General features: G+C 39.8%; 1 protein-coding gene across 1 annotated transcript in view; it reads left to right on the top strand.

Annotated features, from left to right (window-relative positions):
- SYTL5 (synaptotagmin like 5) overlaps window positions 1-22,767 on the top strand; it is a 71,876-nt gene that overhangs the window by 26,192 nt on the left and 22,917 nt on the right. The window contains exons 4-7 of the mRNA XM_088051447.1: window positions 6,041-6,256; window positions 15,819-15,931; window positions 17,172-17,304; window positions 21,960-22,098. Coding sequence (XP_087907573.1) covers window positions 6,041-6,256; window positions 15,819-15,931; window positions 17,172-17,304; window positions 21,960-22,098 — 601 coding nt within the window. The remainder of the gene's footprint in view (window positions 1-6,040; window positions 6,257-15,818; window positions 15,932-17,171; window positions 17,305-21,959; window positions 22,099-22,767) is intronic.

Raw genomic sequence — 22,767 nt, 5'->3', positions numbered from 1 at the left:
CATCAGTCCAAAGGGATCCGTGGGAACAATTTAGGGTACTAATTTCATTATAATATAGGAGAAATTGTTAACGTGGATACCACCATGTGGTAGCTGCAGGCAAGTACTTTAGGAAAGCAGAAGTTTGAGGACTGGGAATGGGAAGTGAGTTACCTGCTGAGTATCCATTTGGACTTGTTTATAAGCACAAAAAGGTTGCAGGATAACATATGTAATATGGTGCATGGTCTGTGTTTCTGTAAATATATAAATATAAATGTATATAAAGGAGAGAGCCCTTGTGTTAAAGAACATTGGCCATCTGCACCCGGAAGTTGCAGAGTTCCTGTCTGGCAGCTCAGACATTTGTGAGGTGTATTTAACACAGTTTAAGACATTGCTATTTCTTGAATCAAAGACTTTTCCCTCAAGGGTAGTTACTACTGCCAGTACACTTAGGGTAGAGGTGCCTGTTTTGCTGTCCTGTGTTCTTTGAGAACCACAATCCTGCAGTAATGAAAGAATTTCTCATGGTGACTAATCTCCATACGCTGGGTGCCATCAGTTTTATTGAGGACTAGCAAGAAACTAACAGTGTTTTGTCTCTTGTTTTCTCAATCTTAGTAACCATTTTTATTTGAGAGGATGAGTGAGTTATCCAGAAAAAGTTTCATCTATGGAAGTTTGTCATTATTATGATATCCAGTATAATTTCAGTTCCCATGCCTCCTTTCCTTCTTTCCACTGGGCTTTGTTCTGCCATTCCTTATGCCAGATCTCTTTTTCTTTGCAAATTTATTCTTTGTTTGTTTCCTTATCAAATTGATTTTATATTGATTTATATTTTATACATTGATGTTGTCATCAATGTTCTTCCATACTTGGGTGTTCTTAACACAGTTTTTATCACATTGACCTGCTACATAAACAAAATGTGAAAATCTGTGCTTATTAAATAAGAAATACTCCAGGTATTCATATTTTACAATCCAAGGAGATCTCAATGGAAGTTTGTAATAGCCCAGTTCTTTTTGTGAACTCTCAGTAATATTTGCTGTTATTTTCTGCATACTGTGCCAGACAGTGAAGGGAATTTGGCTGAGTTTGGAGAAGGTACTTAGAATCAATCAGGAATGAAAACTGCCTTTCCTCTTCATACTCAAGTATGTGGATGCAGCTCCTGCACAGAAAAATTCTCTAGTATCTAAGCTAGCAGCTGCACAGGTTCAGAACAAGGATGTTTCTATTCATCTGTGCAAAAGCAATTCAATTTTTTTTTTCCTGACAAACCCTTTCATTTTAATTGAGGAGGGAGAGGGTTGCCCTTTTATTTTTAATTAAATTTTTTATGACTTTTTGAACTCTGGAAATTTAGAATGGCAAAATAAAATTAGGTATACTTGGATTATGCTGCTCTACATCTTCAGAGGGAAAAGGAAAATGGGGAGAAAAAAGACCCAAGAGAAATTTGAAAATCAAACTCAGGAATGATGGCTGTTATTACATCTAGCAGTTTGAGTGGCTTTTTTAATGGAGAAGAGATGAGGTAGAAAAAAATTCAAAGTACAACGCTTTCTAAAATCCTACTGAAATAGAAAAAAACCCATCCAAACCAATCAGTTTGGTATTAAAAGTTACCTAACTTAATTTAAGTGGATATAGTGCTTACAGAGTTAAAGGAAATTATGGCATTCATTTAAGTAAATGACTTGGGCAAAGAATGTCTTGCCTCTTGCAGCAGTATAGCTATTTTACTTTTGAGGGATAAATATTCTCTAGAGTAAAGCTTATTTTTTATAAAAAATAGATCTGTTAAGGCTTCTCATTGCTTTCTCTTTCCAGTATTATAGAGATTTGAGAATATTTCATCTCTTGAGGCTGCATTTGTGAAGGAACAAGGACCTTTGCCTCATTGCTTTCAGCATCCATAGGGAAGGACCTGATTTCTTTAGGGGTTCCTGTGCCTCAGGTGGGCAACTGTGCCAAGAGCTATGAATTCTGGAGCTGGTTTATTTGGTTGGGTTTTTTGTTTTATTTCCTGCTGTATTTTACATGGGCCTTTTAGGCCACCTTTGGAAAGGCTCAGGTTAAGACATGCCAGTGTTACCTGGAATAATGGTTGCAACAGAACTCATCTCCAATGTGCTTAACATATTTTCTCAGACAGTATAAAGATCTTAATATAAATTCATAGTCTGGAAAAATGGCTACATATTCTGTTATACTTGGCAGAATCAAATTTATTTTTAACAGCTATCTTCCATCAAACAGCCATTGTAATGAAAGGTTTAGAAACTTCAATGAATGATAGGATTCTTCTTCTCCAGAAGCCTATTAAATTGGCTTCTGCTGAGTTTTATTTTCCCTTTCATATTACTAGGAGAAGATTGATAAAGATTAATTCTTGTTTAATATTTGCGATTAAAAATACCTAACTCCGTCTTTAAATGTATACCTTTAAAATTACGGAGCGTGCAAATGTTAGACTGGCACCAGGAAATTGTGTGTTTGTAATTCAGCTGGTTCCTGCCCTGGGAAATAAATGTAGTGGTAAATCCATGCAGATACAGGCTGCACTTGTTTTCCCTTTTCAGTGCAGTGTCAGCACTGCAGCTCAGCTGTGCTGGCTTAGGGACTGTGGTGATGATGGACTTTTTCAGATGACTCACCCACCTCCTCCTGCTCTTCCTGCCCCTTCAGACAGTTCATTTTTTATTTTCTTAAGATATGAATATATTTGTTGCTGTCAATCAGGAGTCCAGCTCAACAAATTATAATCTCAAATGGAAGTTCATATCCATTGTATCTGTCTATGCACTCTCTGCTTGCTTTTTAATTTTTCTTTCTTATGTGTTTGAGTGGAGAAACTATGGGTTGATTTATTTTCTCTCAGTTCTCTGGAAGTCATCAATGGCAATTTATATTCAAAAATAAGAAAACACTTCTCAGAATTTACACTGTTAGCAGATCACCTATCACCTGATAAGAATTTTAGATTGTGTTTCACATAAGCAGTAGGAAATACTGTTGTGATCACACTACTGAATAGTAGGAATAATGTCTTTTTAATGTCACAAGAACATTGATAAGTTTTTCAACATGTTGATCTCTAAGCAAACTTCTAAAAGAAAAAAAGCTGTTTATTGTTTTGGGCCTATAGACATTTCCTCATTTTAAACTGGAACTATTTAAAACAGATTTTGTGCCCAATAATACTTTAAACTAAGCACAAAAGGGCCTGAAAGTTGCAGTGGGGAGGGAGAAGACTGGAGTGGAAGGAGTTCAGTGGAGGCTCTGTTTCACCACCAGACACCTGGATGTGGTGCACAGGACACAGTGATTATTGCCAAAAAGATGGCAACTGCAAATAACTGCGTGTCAAGTTCCTGAAATACAAAGGGTCATGATAAATTTAAGTCTTTTCAGTAAAAATAAGCCACTGGAAATAAATCCATTATGAAAAATAAACCATTGCTAGTGCATTAGTATTCTAACCCTTTTGAGATTTGAGGATTAATAATATTCATCCTCTCAGTTACTCTGACACCTGGTAAGGGTTAGGTGCCTGGTTTGCATGCAGACACTCAAGTGCCAAATTAAACTGGAACTGAATTATTTGTGCCTCTTTAGTTCTTGGGTACGTGATCAACCAAACTTTTACAAACCTGAATAAAAACTAAAAATGCAGTTGTCTCTCAAAAACTCTCTGTTAAACATTCACTGGTGGTTCTGCTGCATAAAAAGTCACAGGTTTGGTGGGAGACCACAGAAAAGATGGGATAGAGAGAGAATGACCAGTGATCAAGTAGAGAACCGGTGGTCAAGTTTGGCAAACAGATTAGGTAAGATTAGCAGGAGAACACTGTGGCTGAGAAAATGGGGGCTACAGGAAGGCAAGGAAAGGTGTGGGTCTGCTGGAACAGAGGACCTAGTGACAATGCATGTGGAAAAGGCCAGTGTGCACAACCCTGGCCTCAGTCCTTACAGGCTTGCCAGGTCTTTGGGAATTCCAGCTCCTGAGGTCATTACAAAAGTCCAGGGCAAGGTGAATTTGAACCTGGAAAGTGCTGCAATACCTCTCACTGTGTGAAAGCACAATCAATCTTAACAAATCAATCTTAACAAATTTCTCTAAGGTCAGCTGGTACTCCAAGTGTCCAGGTAGCACAGCACTTTATCTCTGACAACTTCACATTGCTGGAGGGGTGACAGTAAATCATTAAACTTTTGTGAATATTGTTTGATGTTTGATGTTTAGTGAGATATGTTTATACGTATAAACGCAGTATAAACTCAGTGGAAATTAGGTGTCTTCAAAAGCACCTAAAGGTGTATTTGTTATTCAAGTGGAGAGATGTGGTGTCTTTTGAAAATGGTGTGGTCAGGAGCATTCTGGTGGTGGGTGGTGGTGGGTTGCCTTTAGTTCTCAGTCCAGAAGAAGCAGATGAGTTCTTTTTTGGTGTTTGAAGGCAGACTTGCTTGGAAGATGGATCCAAGGATGGGAATGGCAAAAATAAAGATCATCCCCCTTCTCTGTGCACAGTGGCAATACCCAGCACCACTGGCAGTTTTCACAACATAAGTCACCTGTTTGCATTTGAGCTGACTCACAGAAAGAAAAGAACACATGCCTGCAACCAAAAGCATCTCTGCAGGAAGTGGGGAGACGTAAGATGCAATCAATAAAATACAAGAACAGTTAACAAATACCAAGAAGGCATGTGAAGCCTTGGCAGACTTTTGAAGGGTCAGGCATGAAAGGCTGTTTGGATTGCATGTGGGACAAGGGTCTAAAGCTGGATGAAAAACTCCCTTTTGGATAGAGGCCAGCAGAGGAAAACCCTTGACTGGGATTTGCAGTTGCTGCCTGGAGGGATTGGACGTGCCCTTTTTGTAAAGCTGTCAGAGGCTGCGCGTCAGGTCAGGTGGCTGCAGAGCAGCTGCTGTTCATGGGATCCCAGAGGGAAGCAGGATGCTGGCCAACCTTTTAGCAAGGCAGTGTTATCCACAAATAACCTAATTCTGTCAGAGCTGTCTCCCTGGTGGCCCAAGCAATGTTCCTGGCCTCCTTTACTAGGCTGCAACCTGCAATCTTTTATTGGTTTTATCTTCCATGTGGTTTCTTTCTGACACATTTTTACTGATCTTTAGGTGCAGGTTTTTAAATCCCCCCTCAAGAATCTATGATATCATACAGAGACAGTGATTTCAGTGAGCTGGATTGCTTCATGACTGAGAGATTTTGGGGGCCTGATGATGGGCATGAAAGGCAGCATAGGGAAGGGTGGGGTAACGGGGACACAACAACACCCAGTCAAGTAAAATGGAAAGAATTTTGCAGCCACTGAGCTTAGTTACATCTCAGGGTTATTTCCTTGTTAAGGACCTGACCCATTGGCTGTTGAAACTTCAGACTTCAAAATTAAATCTTAAACACGAATATTTTATTCTGTAGAGTCAGAGTGGTAGAACTGGTAAGATCTACAAATCACACTATTTAAACTGGCATTCTCTTTTTATACTTTGATTGTGGCATCACAATCAAAGTGTAAAAAGCATAACACCACTTCTATTTAGATCTTTTGGTTTGGGCTCTTTTAAGGCTTTGAATAACTGGTGCAGAATTGTATATGTACTCCTAGCTAACTCTGCACTGGTATATTATTAAATGCACACTAATTGCAGAAAATGTTTTCCCCTTTTCCCTCTGTGCATGCACTGGATAGTCTCAGTTCTGAGCTGCTGTCAAGCTGGGCTCAGCATGACTTGAATTATTGATAAGGGGCAAGCAAAGATGGTTTATCAGTTGTCCAGAACTGCTCAGCTATCTGCAGTTACTTATGGTCATCTACCAGATTTTCCTCTTGGCTGCATGTCTGGCAGCTGGAGGATAGATTTGTTCTGCGTCATGTGTGTGTCAAGAAATACAGCAAATACAACCAAAAAAATTGCACTTACTTATGTCTTGTATTTTTAACACAAAATCTTAATCTGTTAATAAGTTCTAGCAGATCAATTAGTTGAATCTCCAAATTAAAATATTTTATTTTTTTACTTCTAGGAAATTGAAGAATGAGCTTCTGGAAGTGAAAAGGAAAGGCAGAAACCGCCACTCTCAGCAGGAAAACAGCAGGGTCTGTGCTCGCTGCCAGAAAAGCCTGGGCTTCATCTTTGACAGGGGAGACCTGTGCCAGAGCTGCAAACTCCGAGTCTGCAGCACGTGCCGTGTGGTGGCAGCTGATGGGCACTGGAAGTGCTCGGTGTGCGCCAAGATTGCGTAAGTTGGGTGCTTTTTATAACCACTGGTGCTACCATTGTACATCCCCTCAGCACAGAGGAACATGCACAGGCAGCACACGAGGGGAGAGCCTTATCTGGGGGTTTTATTTGCTGTGCTATCTCTTTCCCCAGTTCCAGGCCAGTTTCAACTAGCTTTGTTTCCCAAAGATTTGGAAGAGTAATTCACTTGATTAGTTTTGTAATATGGGATTTTTTTAGCTTGACTTGATAAGATAACCATGAAGGAAAGGAGAAATGTGTTAGGCAACAAAATTCATGTATCCTGATGTAAAGATGATGTAAGGGTAGAGATGTGATAAAAAAAGAATTGGAGGGGTTTTTTTAAAACAGACTTTCAAACTAATGAGATGAGAAAGGGAAGGCTTTCTGTAAATTGTTTCAGGAAGTGAACCCAAATTGCTAGTTCTGTCAAGAGTTTGGCTACCTAGACAGTTAGTGAAAAGTTAACACAGCAGAGCATGGAGTTTAGGGCTTGTGTCTTCTAATTTAGCTTTAGAAAGTTGCATCCATTTTTAAGTAGATGCCTTAACCTCCTCTGCATCCAGTGGGGCACATCCCAAGGACAGTGTCTCACCCCTTAAGATGAAAAATCTTTAAGTGTTTGATTTGTGAAATGGTTTTAAATCGGTAGGGGCCTGGCTGAGCTCCTTGTATTTTGCCTCAGGCAGCTCCTGAGATAATGTCAGTGCTGTGCCTTTCAGAAGTGATGGGGTGCAGGTGAGGTGACAGCATGGAGAACAGCAAACACAGTGATACTCTTTAAAAATGAAGAAAAGAACAAGGGATTTGTTGACCCTGCCACACTACCTCTAATTTCTCTAAAAACACTGAAAATAATGGTAGCTGTGTTGTTTGAAAGCTGAGACAAGGTGACAGGATGGTAAGTAAGAGGTGGCTCAAGAACAAATAATGTCAAAACCAATTTAATTTCCACCTTTGATAGGTGACAGAGGAGGATCTGTTGCTGTCTCATAACTTGGCTAAAATTAACCTTTTGATACTCTTTCTTGTTCCTTTCTAATAGGCTCACAAATTAGGGTAGATGTGCCCTGGAATAAATTCTGCCAGTGTGATTGCCTGGAAAACTGTAAAACTCTGTTCTCAGCATGGTTATGGATATTTCACTGTCAAAAAAACCTCAAGGAAACAAAGCCCAAGAAGCCCCCAGAAATGCACCACACATACAAACCAAAAAAACTTTTTTAAAACCCCAGTGATATAGAGCAGAATATTTCCCGGCTTGTTACTGTTAAAGATTTTAGTTAAGGACCTTCATGCAGCAGATGAATTTTCCAGTTACACCTGCAGGAGACATAAAACTGAGAGGTGCTCCAGGCATGCTGAAGGACAGGATTGGGTTTCAAAGTGATGCTTAGAATTTAGAGAAGTGGTTTGAAGGTAAGGGAAGTGATGGCTCCCTATGGGCATGTGGAAGTACTACATTTGGGAAAAAATGCAGCTGCAGAAACATAAAATGAGGATAAAAAAAGTTTCTGCAGCGGTTTCTTAGGAAAGGATCTGGGTATTGTACTGGATAAAAGCTGAACATGAATCAACAGAATTTTCCACTGCAGAAAAATTGAGCATCGCACAATGATGTACCAGCCAAACTATGGTCTGTAAAACACATGATAAAATTCTATTTTATGTAGAGTACCTACCCATTTCTGTGTATCAGAATTCATATTGGCACCTGGAGAAAGTTCAGCAGAAAATAATGCAATTTAGAACACACGATGTCCAGACCAATAGAAGGAGTTACTGATGTTCAGGCTAGGCAAGAGAAGACTGAAAATACCTGAGTTTTAAATCTACAGAAAGTGGCTTACAGGCTGTTCTATGACCCCTCTTTGGGTAAGAAAAGTAATGTGATACTTAAATTGCAGTGAAAGGATGTAATTTAGGTGGTATGAACATTGGCATAACTTGGAAGGGTTGCAGAAGGTTGTTTTACAACAGGTTGGATAAACCTCTCTTGGGGATGATGACATCAGTAAAGACGGTCCTGTTCTGGGGCTGAGAGATGAGTGAGGCAACTTCTCCAAACAGATGTGACCTCTGCTCCTTCTGATTGTGCTGCATTTCTGTGTGCCAAGCAGTGGTCTCAGCAATCGCCTTGACAATTAATTCTGGTTGAAGTCTGCCTCTAGGTTGTTACAAACCATGGTGTAATTTGTTTGCAAAGTGCTAAACTTTCCAAATGCTAGTGTTCTGTCCAGGTTGAGTATCTTTATCAGACTGAAAGCTCTCTCTCCCCTTTCTTTTTGCTCATATGAAGTGTTTCTGCAAGACTTCATGACAGTTAATGATGTGTAAAATGTCTTTTATTGCTGGGAGTACACAGAGAGATTATCTTCTGTGTGGGCAGTGTGGAGATGGAAGTTTGGGAAAGGCATTTCAGTTACATCATTTTACATAGTTCTCATTTAAATCATTTCAGTTCTGTTTTTCTACCAAGTAAGAAATGCTGGGGAAACCAGGATTTTTAGTCTTTTTTAATCACAGTTGATGGAGGGGCTGATTAAGTTAATAGGGCCTTTGACAAGATGAAAAGGCAGAAGGCAAGGAAAAGAAAATAATCCAGTGTTAAGAGACTTTTAAGCTTTATAAGTAGCAAACAAAAAGCAGGAAGAGGAGAAAAAATATTTTAGCTCTGTAGCACTGACCTGCAGACAGTGTTTGTGTCTGTCAAATTGGACTGGTTTACCATGCTTTCCAAAGAGTCTTGGAAAACTTTTATATTTTTCCCTGTCCTTTGTCCCTCTTTTAGCAGCCTTTGATTATGTTGATACCTGCATAGACTCTAGTCCCTGCTGAGCTGTTCCATTAGCAGAGCCAGGTTAAACTCTTGTTGTGATGTGTCTGCTGTCATATAGACTGTGAGACCCTTAAAAATCAGGGAGAGGTGTTTATGGCCTTTGTGAACCCTTAACAGTTTTGGTGCTGTACTAGCTCATGGCTGAGCTCCCCAAAATGTGCTCCAGGTGACTTTTAAGTGCTATTTAAGGTGATAGTTATAGCAGTAGCTTGTATACGCCCCCTTCCTTAATCATGATTTACACCTGCAGGAATATGTCCAGAAGTGTTACAGAACTCTTGGAAATCCCAATTAGTACATTTGGTGTCAGAGAAGAAGGTCTGGTACTGGCTGGGGAATGTGCTCATTCAAAGAGACAACTACTGCACAAATTACTGCAGAAATACCTGAATTACACAGGTATTACAAAGTGGTTGCAGAAACAAATAACTTGTGTCAGTAAAAAGGATGAAGGTAATATCAGCCAATATCTGCCTGTTGCTTCATTTAATACATTTTGACATTTCTCTCCTTAGGAGGTTTTTGAGTCCTGCCTGTCCAGTCCTAACACTGGACTTTGGGATGCTTTCAGCACAGTGAAAGGGCATTTTGTCAAATGGCCTGGGGTCAAATATTGTTGCTTTAAGAGTTATGGTGGATTTATGTCCAGCTACAAAAAAAAAAAGTGGCAAACTGCAAGCGTGTTCATTTTGATTTGAAGATTTGAAGAGCAGTAATTTCAAGACCAATTTTATAAATATGTGGTAAAGCATAATATTATTGTCTGAACAAATTTAAAAACCCCATGCACGACATAGTAACATGATGGTGGGTGTAGGGGTGAGATACCAGTTCATTTAATAATACAGACTCTTTGTTCATCTGTCAATCAACTGGCAACAAGAGAATCTGATTTCTATAAAATAATATTTAGAGTATTTCATCTGCCATTTCTCCAGAGACAGACTTGCCTGAAAAATACCTGATGGTGATGGGGAAGCTTGGTAAAATACATTAATTACATTCTGAAAAGCTTTCCAAAAAAAGAGATTTAGTGAATTTGAGGAAAGACATTTGAATGTGAATAGTGAGAGAGGTTCATCAGTATTTTTAAGTATAACAAACAGATTTACATGTAATTTGCCTTACAGTTTACAGTTACTGTCAAAGGATATCTCCCTTGAATGTCCATAATGAGAATTACATCACTCAGTTGGATTTTGCCCCTCATGGGTGTTATTACCAGGTAAAATATAAAGTCTCAAGAGAAAGCATTTACAGGTCAAGAAAGATTAGAGCTGTCTTCAGCTAGACTCTTAGTTCTCCAGCTAAGGTCAGAGAACAAGACAGTCCTTATCCATGTGATTATGTTTGATAGTCAGGTTGTTGCACTCTTTAATGAGCCCATATGTAGTGATGCACTTGAAAGAGGAATCTTTCTACTCCACACCCTGCATACAAAGAACTGAGGTCATCAGGAGCTTTCAAACATGGGTGTTAAAAGAGAAACTTTCCATTAAAGTATCTTTTCTTCCCCCTGCATCTTCTTAAATTATGACCAGATTTTGTTCTAAATTTGGCAGACAAAATGATCAATAGATAGTATATCAAGGAAATAAAGTTCTTCCAGCTGTCTTCTGAAAGGCATATTTCACACCTTGATACTGTCTGTATTTCTTATTGCAAGTGTGTCTAGGTATCTGAGAGCACTGCCTTTATATATCAAATGCCTAGGTAGCCCAAGTTATTACAGCAGAACAAAGCAGTAATAGAAAATTTGTGTTAATCTCTGAAATAATTATGCTGTCTTAACATGTCATGAAAATTCATCAGTATCTCTTAGTAACATTTATTCCCATTAGGAGACTAAAAATAGAGGCATTTCCAATGTTTTAGTATGCAAATGATTTTCAAATTTCTTATAATTTTAGTAACTTCAGGCAAGTTTGCCTTCTTTTCACAGGGTCAAAAAATCTGTTTAACAGCCTCAGAGCATAATAAAACTTAAAGTGGAATTAATTTATGTTGTAGAAAATATTCTGTGGAATTGAGTACATAGAAAGATGAGGGTATGTGAGGGTGTATGATAAGGGCTTTGGTGTTTTCAAACACAGGCTGCATTTTACCCAGCCTTTGGTTTTGCCTTTCTTCCTGAGGAAGTAAAATAACTTGAGGGGATAGAAAGGAAAGTAGGCTGAATCTTTTGTTTCTGCTGTGATTGTGAGTTAGGATGATCAAATGGAAATGAAACTGTTTTACCAATGTGGGGCTTTTCCCTAAAAAAATAATTGAAAGTAACAATTGGATCTGTCCTTCTTAAATATTTTTTTTTTGTTATTATTAACTGGGGCATTTAACCATGAAGTGCCTCACAAAGATGAGAGTGGAAAATCTGAATTTTTGACAGGGTCAGGCCTGCCATAGCATAGGTTATGTTCTGTTTTCAAGCAGCATGTCATTAATTTGCTTAGTAGGAGATCACAGAGGGGGAAGAAGCACAGAACCATATCCTGCTCCCTCTCACATGATGATGTGAGTAGGTGGATCAGTAATAACGTAGAAGGACTTTAGCAGATACCTAAAGTATTTGTACTCAATTTAACTGTTTGAATGTTAATTTTCCTAGCTGTTCTGAGTGTAGGAAAGAGCAATCATGCAAAAATTGCTTTTATTACAATTTTTAACACAGTTTTCCTTCTTTTTAGAACTACTGACTTCAGCATCTGTTGAACACCTCGGAAGGCCAGGCTAAATCCTGTTTTGGTAGAAATTATACATGTTGTTTACATCATGGGCTACATCTACCTGGGAAAGTAAAGAAAATGCACAAACATATCATAATCTGCAGTCAGTATGGACCTTGGGCCCATTTTGCAAACAACAAAGCCAAACCTGCAAGCACTGATTCAATGTACTATTGTGTAAAGCTCTTGTTTCTTTTCACCTGAAACAGTTCTTTAGACAGAAAGGTTTCATTTAAATGCTGTATCTGAAATAGTGCATCTTTCTTCTAACTCAGTAGGAGAGACTCCCCTTGTCATAATTGCATGAAAATAACATTATTATTATGAAACTGTTTAGGTCTTGCTCTTCAATTCTTTGATTCAGAATGTCAAATGCAATTATTAAATTCAAACTTCAAGTCAGAGACTTAGGCAATCGTTTGATGTGAAGTAATTTATATTTATGAGTAGTACAAAAAATCTTTTAATAGGTACTCCTGACATGTATGAGTGATAAAGATAACATGAACACTAGTCTTTGTATGAATTGTTCAGCATACATGGAAAATACATCCAGTACTAGTGCACTAGAAATTCAAAGCTGCAAACCTTGGGGATTTTCCTTTTATTTCATTAGAAAGTGATATTTTTGTAGAAATTATCTGTTGAGTAAGGCAAATTTTGCAAAAAAAAAGGTCTGCAAGCTGAAGTCAGGATCTCAAGACAGTCTTGAAGCTCTGAAGTGAGGGTTGAGGGCTCTCATTTCATGCAGCTCTTGCTGGCTGTCAGTGCCTGTTGCTTTTCCCCTTTCCCTGTGGATAGACAGGGCTGGCAAGAGGGGTGAAGCACCTGAATAAAACAAATGCTCTTCTATTATATTATTATATCCTGTGCTGTTCTATTATATTATAGCAAGTGCTATTCTCCCTGTTTGCCATGCTTTGTGCCTCTGTTGAGGGAGCTGTCTGTGTTTTGCCTCAGACCTGATTCTTCTGGTGAAGTCAGAGCAGAATGGGTGTGAGTCTCTTCAGAGTATCCCTGCCAAGGAGCTGGCACCTCATTAAAAACGTGGATCTTAATAACATCAGTCTGATGAAGAGGATGGGCATTCAGTTTGCTGTCATTACCTGAATGGACCCACGGTTCAGCCCGGTCAGTGTAGTGCCTGTCACACCCCTTCGCCTGCTCAGCCCTGAAAAAGGGATTTGCACCTTCCTCTTTCCTTGGGACCCAATTTGTGTTTGGCAGCAGCAAATTCCTGGAAATTCCCTTGCTAAGCAAGAGGGCACAAGCTGTGTAATTTGGGGCTGTGTGGTAGTGGCAGGTTGCAGATAGCAGAGTGAGATTAGCAAAATAATTAGATTGCTTAGTTCTCCTTTGCCAGAAGATAAAAGGATCAAGTGTTGTTGCCCAAATAAACTAATTTATCCCTTCCCTGCCAAGCTTGTGCTTGGAGGAGGATGAGTATTGGGTCAGAGGTTACACAGGAATGGCAAGAGGAAGGGAAAGTCCTTGTGCACAGTGGTCCTTCCTCACTCCCAGCCTGGTGCCAGCCTTTCCCATCTTGGCTGCTTCACTGCCAGAGAGAGAAGCAGCAGAGGTTGTTCAGAGGGTGTGGGATGGAGTGGGGACACAGAGAGGGAGACTGATGGTGAGATCTAAGGTCCCATACCACAGTGGAATGGAGGAGAGAAGGGCTTTCTCCAGTGATGGATGCTGAGGGAGGATCTGCCTCCACCAGCAACACCACTGCTGATCCTTCCTGGCACAGTCCATCATCTGCCTCCTTCCCAGTCTCCTTCCACAGCTGCCCCAAGCATCCCTCCCTTGTCTGCAGCTCCTTTGGTCTCTCCAGCCCCTGTGGCTCTCCCTGAGCTCCTGGTCCTGCTATTGCAGGGTCAAATCTCCACATCAGGTCACAAAACTACTGGACAGTAAAACAAGCAGATGCTCTGCTCTCAGCCACCCTTCCACCCTGGATGAAAGCCCCTGGGCACCTGTGATGCACCAGAGAGGTTTTCTCACCCTCATTACTATTCACATCTGGCCAGAAAATGTAGGGGCTGGCTCTCCAGGAGCTCTGTGGCAAAGAGCTGCCCCTCCATGAACCACAGCAACCCAGGTGGGTGTCACTGTCAGGGCTGTGTGTGAAAATAATTGCAAGGTTTGGTTGTAAAAGCCTGGAGCTTTGTGTGAGGCAGCCTCCAACTCTGCTGAAACCCTGGGTGAAGGTCACAGCTCCTTTAGGCTGTCAGAGCTGGGAGAAGGGTGAAGATGCTCCTCTGGGTATGGATGTGGGCAGTGTTCTGTCTGACCTTGATCAAGTTAAGTATTTCTGGTAAGATATCAGGTGAAATCTCCATCCAAGGGGAAAGCAGCGCTTGTGGAGTTTCATGGTCAAACTTGGAAGTAACTGAGGAAAAAAATGAATGAACTAAATAGATCATACTGCAATGTGATATGTCACTCACATTGCAATGGAATTCGATGGTGTAATGAAAGGATGGTTTGATATAAAACATTAAACATGCCATAAGTCTTGGAATAAAATAACTGCACAGAGAAGTGTGTGCTGTGAGGGAATTGTGAAAATACCCGGTCAGAGAAAAATAACATTTTTCACACCAACAAGACCAAGCATATTTTTTAATGAAGTGAATCTTTTTCAGTGTTTGGAACCAACAGAAGTAATTTAAAAATTCTTGGTTGAAGCATAAAGATTTTATTTAATACCCTTCATAATGACTGAGTGATTGTGATGATGAATTATGGAGGGCTTTTTCACTAGGAGTCTGCAGCACCAAGATAAGGCAAAAACCTATTTCTATGCTTGTGGACATGTATTTAGGATTTTGATTTTTCTAATTTTTTTTTTTTAGTGAGTCATGAAAGATGCATGATTCATTAACAGGTGAGGACAAACTGATAATATTAGTTTTTTTTACCAGTGTCAGGATGTTATTCTGTAATTTTTAGTATTTTCTGAAGTAAGACTCCATTCAGGCATGACTCAGAAATAACTTAATAGTGAAGATATTGATCAGTGCTCTAAATCCATCTGTAGTAATTTTCATGCCCAAGAGACTGGATGATTTCTTTTCCGGTAGAGGTTTGAAAGTAAGTTTTCTTATTGAACAGGAAGCAGGAACGTATCTGGAGCTAAATCAGTTTTAAATGTTTGGGAGTTATTAGTTTGTTTATTTGCTTTTTATTAGAGTATTCATGATTATTAGCTTTTTGCCATCAATTGTGTGTAGCGAGCCAGTAGAAATGGTGATGCTGTGCCATAGTGAAACTAATTCAGGAAAAGGCTAACAACCAACACAAAAATATACCCAGCAAAAAAACAGCAATGTCAGTACAGGTTTTTTTTAATTGCTAGTATAGGTAAAAGAATTTGAAGCCAGAAAAAGCAGCATTATCAAGACCAGCAGCAAACACAAATTTTCATTGTTCTGAACCACTGACACGCAGCTGACTCATGGCAGCACTGCCATGAGAAGAAACTGCATATAGTGTCAGCATATAAAACCAAAAATGAAAAATACTTATGTACTTCCAGCAGCCTGTCTATAACCACATAGGGTCCATGAACTGCTGATTCATCCAGCAGGAGCTTTGGTGGGGGATTTTTTCCCTTAATCTACTGTTGCTGTTTCTATGTCTCGTCATTTTGGAGATATTGAAAACTGACCCTGAGTAGTTCACAAAAGACTGGGATGACAGAATGTTCTTTGTTTTTTCACAGAAATCTTGTAAGTGTGGTTGAAACACTTCTTTGCCAAGTAAATTTCCATCTACTAAAAATTTCTTCCCATTCACGAAGTAAGGTGATATTTTTCTGCAAAGTGTCCTATTATTCCAAGCTCTACAATCAATCTCTGCATTTTATTTTGAACTGTCAAATGTTGTCCAGAATTGATGAGCCTGGCAGTTGATTGCTGAACTGCAGTAGCTTTGCTTGGCTAAGTTTGTTAATGTGCATGTATCCCTGACTTTTTTTCATTTTCCTTGTACAGAGAGCTACGGATAGTGACAGGAGAATGGTTTTTTGAAGAGAGAGCAAAGCGCTTCAAACAATCAAATCTTGGAACTGATGTTGTCAGACAGTCAATCCTTCATAAATTCCCAGGTAGGGACCTCAAGAGGGAGATTTGCTTGTGCTTTGTAAGTTCAAAACATTGTTTCTTGTGTGTTTGACTTGTATTTTTTGTATTCCAGATTGAAATATTTTAATCTTAATTTTTTTATTTGTGTCTATACAGTGATTTATGAATGATGAATATTCAGGAAAGGCCAATATGAAAGAAGTATCTCTGTGGAGATAGGGAGCTGCTGAAAAGCTCACTTTCCAAACAGGTGGACAGTGTTATCCAGCTGCAAAGCTCAGCAGCAGAGACTCTCAAAGTTCATTCTCAGTTCCTGCCAGGAAGTTTGGCTGTATGGAGAGATCTCAGCCTGGTCATTTTTTTTTGGCCTTAGATTCTCTTAGTTGTGATAGTGGTGTGTAAAAATCACTCAAATCTTCTTTTTCAACTGAAGAAGAAAGGTAAAGGTGAGCTGCTGTGCTGTCTGCTGGAGCATGGGTTATATCCAGGTTACCTGGTATTCAGACTTTCCTTTTGCCCAGGTATCTCAAACAAGCTGCACCTGTAGTTTTTAGCTACAGAAAATTGTCTGTCTGTCTTGGCCAAGCACAGCCTGGTGTGTGTGAGCTGCTCTGGTGCCTTGCAGCTACCACAGGAGTGAGAAATAGGAGTTTTTCCTGAGTGCTGATGGTTTGTACTCAAGCCCTTCACTCTAAACACAGAAGCTGTTAGGTAATCTCTTTCACATGTAGCATTTATTCCCAGTTTTGTCCCCTAGCTTGTAAGGAGAGGGACTGGTTTACTGCCACTGGGAAAAATACACATTGTAAACCTGCTCCTTGGAAAATACAGACCTTGCCAATATCACTGGGCTTCAGGAGCTATAAAACTGTAAATTCTTGATATTATGTCAGTGGTCAAATTGGGTATTTCATTATTTGTTACTTAATAGATATATTGAAAAATACATTTAAGCCATTTTCCCCATACCTTGCTCCTAGTGGAACAAACATTTTAATTATGAAAAGATTCTTTCATTCAACACAGAATATATTGTACATTTGAAAATTAAATTTCAGGTCCTTTGGTTATTAAATATTGTCATTAATAATACAGAAGTGTAGTTTAAGACAAGAGCTGATGAGGAACATTTCAAGCTAAAGTTTTATTTTACTACCAAGATCCCCCAAGGTTTTTTCATTATCTGTTTTTGTATGTTGTTTGACATGTGCTGTGTTTTCTGTGCAGAAATTCACTTTTTATTTTCTTTCCCCTCTACTGCAGACACAGTTTCCAACGCAGATGACAAAAGACCATTCAAAGATCAACCCCAAGAGAATGAAGAAAAAAAGCCAGATGTACCAGTCTGCTCCTCAAATGGGCACAAATCTGTTTTTAGCAGACCTAGAAAGATTGGGTAAATCCTTTGGTTTTGTTGTTGGCTTTGGTTTTGGTTCCTGGAGGTTTTTTGAACACTGATAAATCTAAAAGCAGCTGTATATGGTTGGATAGATTTTATTCTGAGCTTTTCCAGTCTTCCACATCAGCCTCAAACTTCCTGGGATTAGAAAAAGCCTACAATAAGCATACTTATTGTAATTAGATTGTTGTTTCCTAGGAAATGCAGCAGTAATTATCCTTCAGCTATAAAGGTAGAAGAGAAAAAGTCAATTTTCCTTTTGGAATTTTCTTGTTTCTACTTAAAAGTAACAGAGTGTCTTTAAAGGCACGCTTGCCAGAGAAACAAATGGAAAAAATAGTATTTGTAGGACCTGGTTTTTATGTATACTGGTCAGTTTGACTCACAAAACAAGTTTTCCTTTGAACTTCCATCTGTGCAAGTACAGCCTGAGGCTGTGTGTGTGACAGTGAATAAAGAGAGCTGCTGCTGCTCATCTTGCAGGGTTTACCCCAGTTTGGCTGTGCCCTTTGAGGGGCACTCACTCTCCAGGGACACAGGCAGATGCATTGACTGTGTGCGTGCCCAAGTGGTGTCTGGACCTAGCTTGAAGCTACTGGGTGAATGGGAAGAAAACCTGGATGGAAGTTCATATCATGGCTGGTGCCTCCATGGTATTTGGAAAATAGTTTGTGTTGAAAGGAAGAACACATTTTTACCAGGGATCCTAAATACAGGGCAGGGGGATGTTTTCCATGGGTTTTTTACTTCTTAGGAGAGATGAGAATGGAATTACCTGATCCAGTGACTCCAGAAATTAACAGAAGTTATTTATCTCTCTTTAATATAAGGGGAAAGAGCATCAGAGCACTCACAGGTTACAGTGAAGAAAGAACCAGCCTAGGGAATCCTTTATAATAGACCTAGATTTTGCTCTGAGTCATGCTAAGTGGTAGCTATAGTAAGAGGGCATCAAAGTTTACTTTTCTAATTCTCCTTCCATTTAAATCCTTTAAGCAAACCAATTAGTCATATTCCTTTACAAGAACCAATTGTTTTTATAATTGTTATTTATTTTAGTGGTGCTGCTTATGTTTGTGGACAGAAGTGTTTTCGGTGGTGACATTCCCCATAACAAAAATTTAATCTTACAAGAATTTGGCTTGTTTTCCTACTATATTTGGTGGCCTTTTTAGAAAGATTTCATTATTGTTCCTCTTCCTTGCTTACTTCTTGCTCCCTCATGTTTCACAGTCATGTATGTCGTGAGTGGGTTTGTTTTAGCAAGGCTTTTTTGGGGTCAGCTGTGACTGACCATGTAATGAGATAACTTATCAGTCTATTGTGGTATGTAAGGTCATGAGGAATACTATTACTCTGCAAAATTTCATTTTATTCATTTCTGTCCCATTAGGCCATGTTTTGCAGGGTAAGGGGATGATGTTATGTTTTTTTAGAGATGTCATGTTGGGGACATTTGATGCATATAATTCTAGAAATATCTAAAGAGAAAATACATATCCCATAATTTTCTAGAGGAAAATATACACACGTAGTCAAAGATACTTTGCTAAATATTAACTAGTCCCCCAGAAAAAGACATTAATTTTCACAAAAGGCAGCTCTGGTTCTAAGCTCAAATAGAAGGAATATTTTATTTTTTTTGTGTCTTAAAATGCAGTTTGCAGTAAATATGATGTTTTTATCCCCAGGAGCCAGTTTCATAACCAGATTTGGTGCTCTGTTGACCTTTATATCCAGAGTTGTCCATAGTTTAGATGAAATTAATGGACTGTGTACATGACAACTTTGAAAATCTTTTATTCCCTGCTTTCAATAGGAGGGTTATCAGGGCATTTACCAAAGGAGAAATTTCTTATAGGAAAGATGAAGGTGAAAGGAACCCAGGCTCAGAGGCTGGGAGCCCAAGTCTGCGTGGTGGCAGATCAGCCCTGTGCTCTGAGAGGTGAGCTGGGGTCTGGGACAGCTCCTGCTGGGACCGACCTGGGATGGGCCAGTGCCCTGGGCTGCTTTGTCTCTGGATTCTCAACACAAATGTTGTCTGAGAAACAGAGCTTATGTTCATAAAACTAACAAAAAACACCCAACAAACCAAAAAATTATCTCCACTCATATAATTTTACTGTCCTCGTGTTCAGCTGGTGACCAAGGTCAATATGTTGTTTTTGTTTTCTGGCTTTCAATTGATGAGTTTTGTTCATGTTACAGAACTGAGGCTCTTTGTTTTTTTCTTTACTAATGAAATGTTAATTAATCATAATTCATGTTTTCTTCTTTGAAGGCTGTTTGCCCTTCTCTTTCCATGATTATCATCCCAGCTATTTTTTCATTCTTCTGGGCTTAAGCGATCTCTGCTGTTGCCTCTGATGTCGTTATAAAATTCCAAGAGCAACATTCCTTTCATGTCCTACCTTCAAACTGAAGCCAAAAGCAGCTCACTTTTCCCTTGTTCAGTTGGATAGCCTACACTGGATATAGACCCACATTCTTTGATCAGGTGCACACAACTAGAAATTTTGCAATTTGGATTGAAAAAATACTAACAATTTTCTGTAAGTTCTAATAGCAATTTCCTGTCTCTGAACTTGTGTTTCTGAGAGACTCCAAAGAGATATGCAGGAACAAAGGATAACAGGTAAAAGGACCATCATGGAGTTTAGTTTGCACATAGATAAACCTTCTTGTTTAAGCAAGAACTTGCTTCTCTTTGTTACCTACAATTCAAATCCCAATTTCTAGATGTTCTGCAATATGCTTAAAGCTGATATATTCTCAACAGTTTGATTTTTTTTCCACTGGGTGCTGCAGTACCTACCAGCCAATCCAGCTTTCAAGCTAGTTGTTTTCTTTAATCCATCCAGTTAACTATTTTTTTTCACGAAGCTTATTGGGCCTTCTGTATCTCACCAGACTCATACCTGGCTTCTATGAGACCAGAAGCAGAATTTTTACTGGTTTTCTGCATTTTCATTAAATAGAGTAGAGATGAGTGAAGGATCTAAGAGACAAAACCTCAGACCTCTGGTGTCTGTTCTGCTTAATACTGAGGTTATGCAATGTTAGAAGCTTTCTCTGAGATTTTATCAGGGTAAGGACAAAGGGATGCTTGTGAAAGGTCTGTCCAGCTCTCTTTGTGCGCCAAACTGCAAGAAAGTTATCATGCAATTAACCATAAATGAAGCAAAAAAATTTTGTTTGGGTGGTGGAATTCAGCACCTGGTAAACTCTCTGTACAGATTTAGGAGTGAAGTAGTCTGTAAAGACAGCTTTTATGTTTGATTGCCCTGCTTTACTTTCACATAAATCATCATTTTCTAGCTGTTTCTCAGAGCCAGAGTGCAAGACTTGTTAAATTAGGGGCATTGAGTCACTATGACAACTTCTTCTCTGCTTATCATCTCATTCTCACCTGGTGAAATTGGTGTCCTGTGCCAAAGTCCAGAGTAACACTGTCAAAAATTTTACCTACCAGTAGGGAAATCAAGAGAGAATTCTTTTTAAACATTTCTGTTTATGAGAAGGTGTATTGAGCTGGGAACAGGGAAACCCAGGGCATAAATTCACCTCTTCTGCTGGTTTATTTCTATGCCAGCAAAAATGTTTACTGCTGAATGCTGTAAATGTTTTTGCTGCTGAATGAAATGGGAGGCTGCATCAGGTGAGGATACTTCTAGGAGAAATAGTGTGGGAATTTCAGGCTCATTTACACAGGCACTCCACCCCACTGCACTCAGGTCTTGTCTACCACAAGGAGAAGCCTGGCACAGTCACAACACCATTTTTCTGTTGTCTACTTAACATGTATAAAATGTGTCATATCTCTAATAGCAGACTGAAATAAGAACTAAGGACACATTTTAAAACAATTTTCATTGTTTAAAAAGGCTAAAAAAGTGCAACAGATTACCCTTTCTAACCCTCAATGTTCACATGGGTTTACCAGTATTTTCTAACAGAAAATGTTCCATGGAAAAAATTTCACCTGTTTTGATGTTAGCAGCTGGGGCCTGGTGTGCTGGTCACAGACGATTTTTTGTCACTTTTACTAATGTGAAACCTCCAAGAAGACCTGTCCAGCCTTCCTAAATTTCTACATTGGTTGAAAGAATCAACCAGTTTGGGTCTAGAGTCATAGCTGCAACATGAACAGGACAGTGAACAAGTTGGTTTTTTTCTGGAGGTAGATGGATAGATAGAGGGAGATACACGCACACACAAGGATTTTAGAGTTTCTGGAGATAGTGCTGGCGTAAAACAGGCTGTAGAAGTGTCCAGAAGTGTCATGTTACTGTAGTTTCCCTTTACACCAGTGGAAGAGCCTGGCAGGAATGTTTGATGAGTTGTCCCTCCTCTTGCTGGATGTGGGTGCAGTGTGGGTTGAACAAGGACAAACACAGCATCTGCATCCTGGACAAGAGCTGCCTGCTTGGGCCATCTGCAGTTCTGGTAGACAATACTTGTGTGACTTGTACTTGCAAAGCAATTGTAATTCATCTCTGCCTGTGTTTTTCCTTCCAGGTGATCCCCCAGCCCCTCAGGGCTCTGTTATTCTGGCAAAGTTAGCGCAGCGCTTTTCTTGCAGCGGTGTGCTAGATGAGCTGCCTGGCTCGGCTCACAGCAATAACCCTTCCCTCCTCCTGTCTCCACTGCAGAGGGAGCACGCTTTCCCTGGCCAGCAGCGGTGCAGGAGCTGCTGCAGGACATGCAAGGTGCAGAGGCAGCGCTCCCAAGGCTTCCCTGGCGCGCTCTGCGGCGCTCAGCGCGCGCAGCAGGACCGTGGATTGCAGTGGGGTAAGGACAGGGCTGGGCACTGGCCCAAGGACAGCTGGCACCAAACCTGGCACTGGGCTGGCTCCTGCCCTGCTGGGGGGGTTTGCAGCACAGCAAGGACCAGCCTGACAGGGAAAATCTGATTTCTCCCCCAGCTCTACTGGGGCCTGTGGAGAGCTCTGCTAGAGCATCAGAGCTTGTCACGCTCATATCAGCGATGTGGTTTTTGGTTTGGCAGGCGTTTCTCTTACGTCTGAAAAATGCTGTGGATATTCAGCATTAGATAATGAGTTACAGATTCTGAACTGGGAGGCACAAGGGATGGGAATAAGCATTTTTTTGGCACTTTAGAGCCTCGAGTAAGTGCTGTGAAATAAGGATGTGACTTTCAAGCATGCACAATCCGGCATTTTCCCACTCACTCCTAAGGGAAACTTTGCGAGTCCAGCACTTGCAGAAAATCAGGCCAAACTGATTTTAGTTTTTTTCTGGATTTGGACACTGGGCTCTGCATAAATTATTCCATAATGCAAAATGTGTGATAAGCACGTTATCAGAGCAATTCCTCTTGTGCTATTAGGCCTCTTGGGAGGTATTTACCATTAATGTTTGGAAAAAGGTTGATGAGTGTTTCAATCAGAGCCCTGTTGAACACATCAATTTTCTTTCTAACTTCCAGATACTTGGTCT

Source organism: Pseudopodoces humilis, chromosome 2 (assembly GCF_049639895.1).
Source record: "Pseudopodoces humilis isolate 2021_Gansu_Grassland_sample_001 chromosome 2, ASM4963989v1, whole genome shotgun sequence".
Classification (NCBI taxonomy): domain Eukaryota; kingdom Metazoa; phylum Chordata; class Aves; order Passeriformes; family Paridae; genus Pseudopodoces; species Pseudopodoces humilis.
The sequence above is the reverse complement of the archived record's forward strand: the minus strand, read 5'-3'. Positions and strand labels throughout refer to the sequence as shown.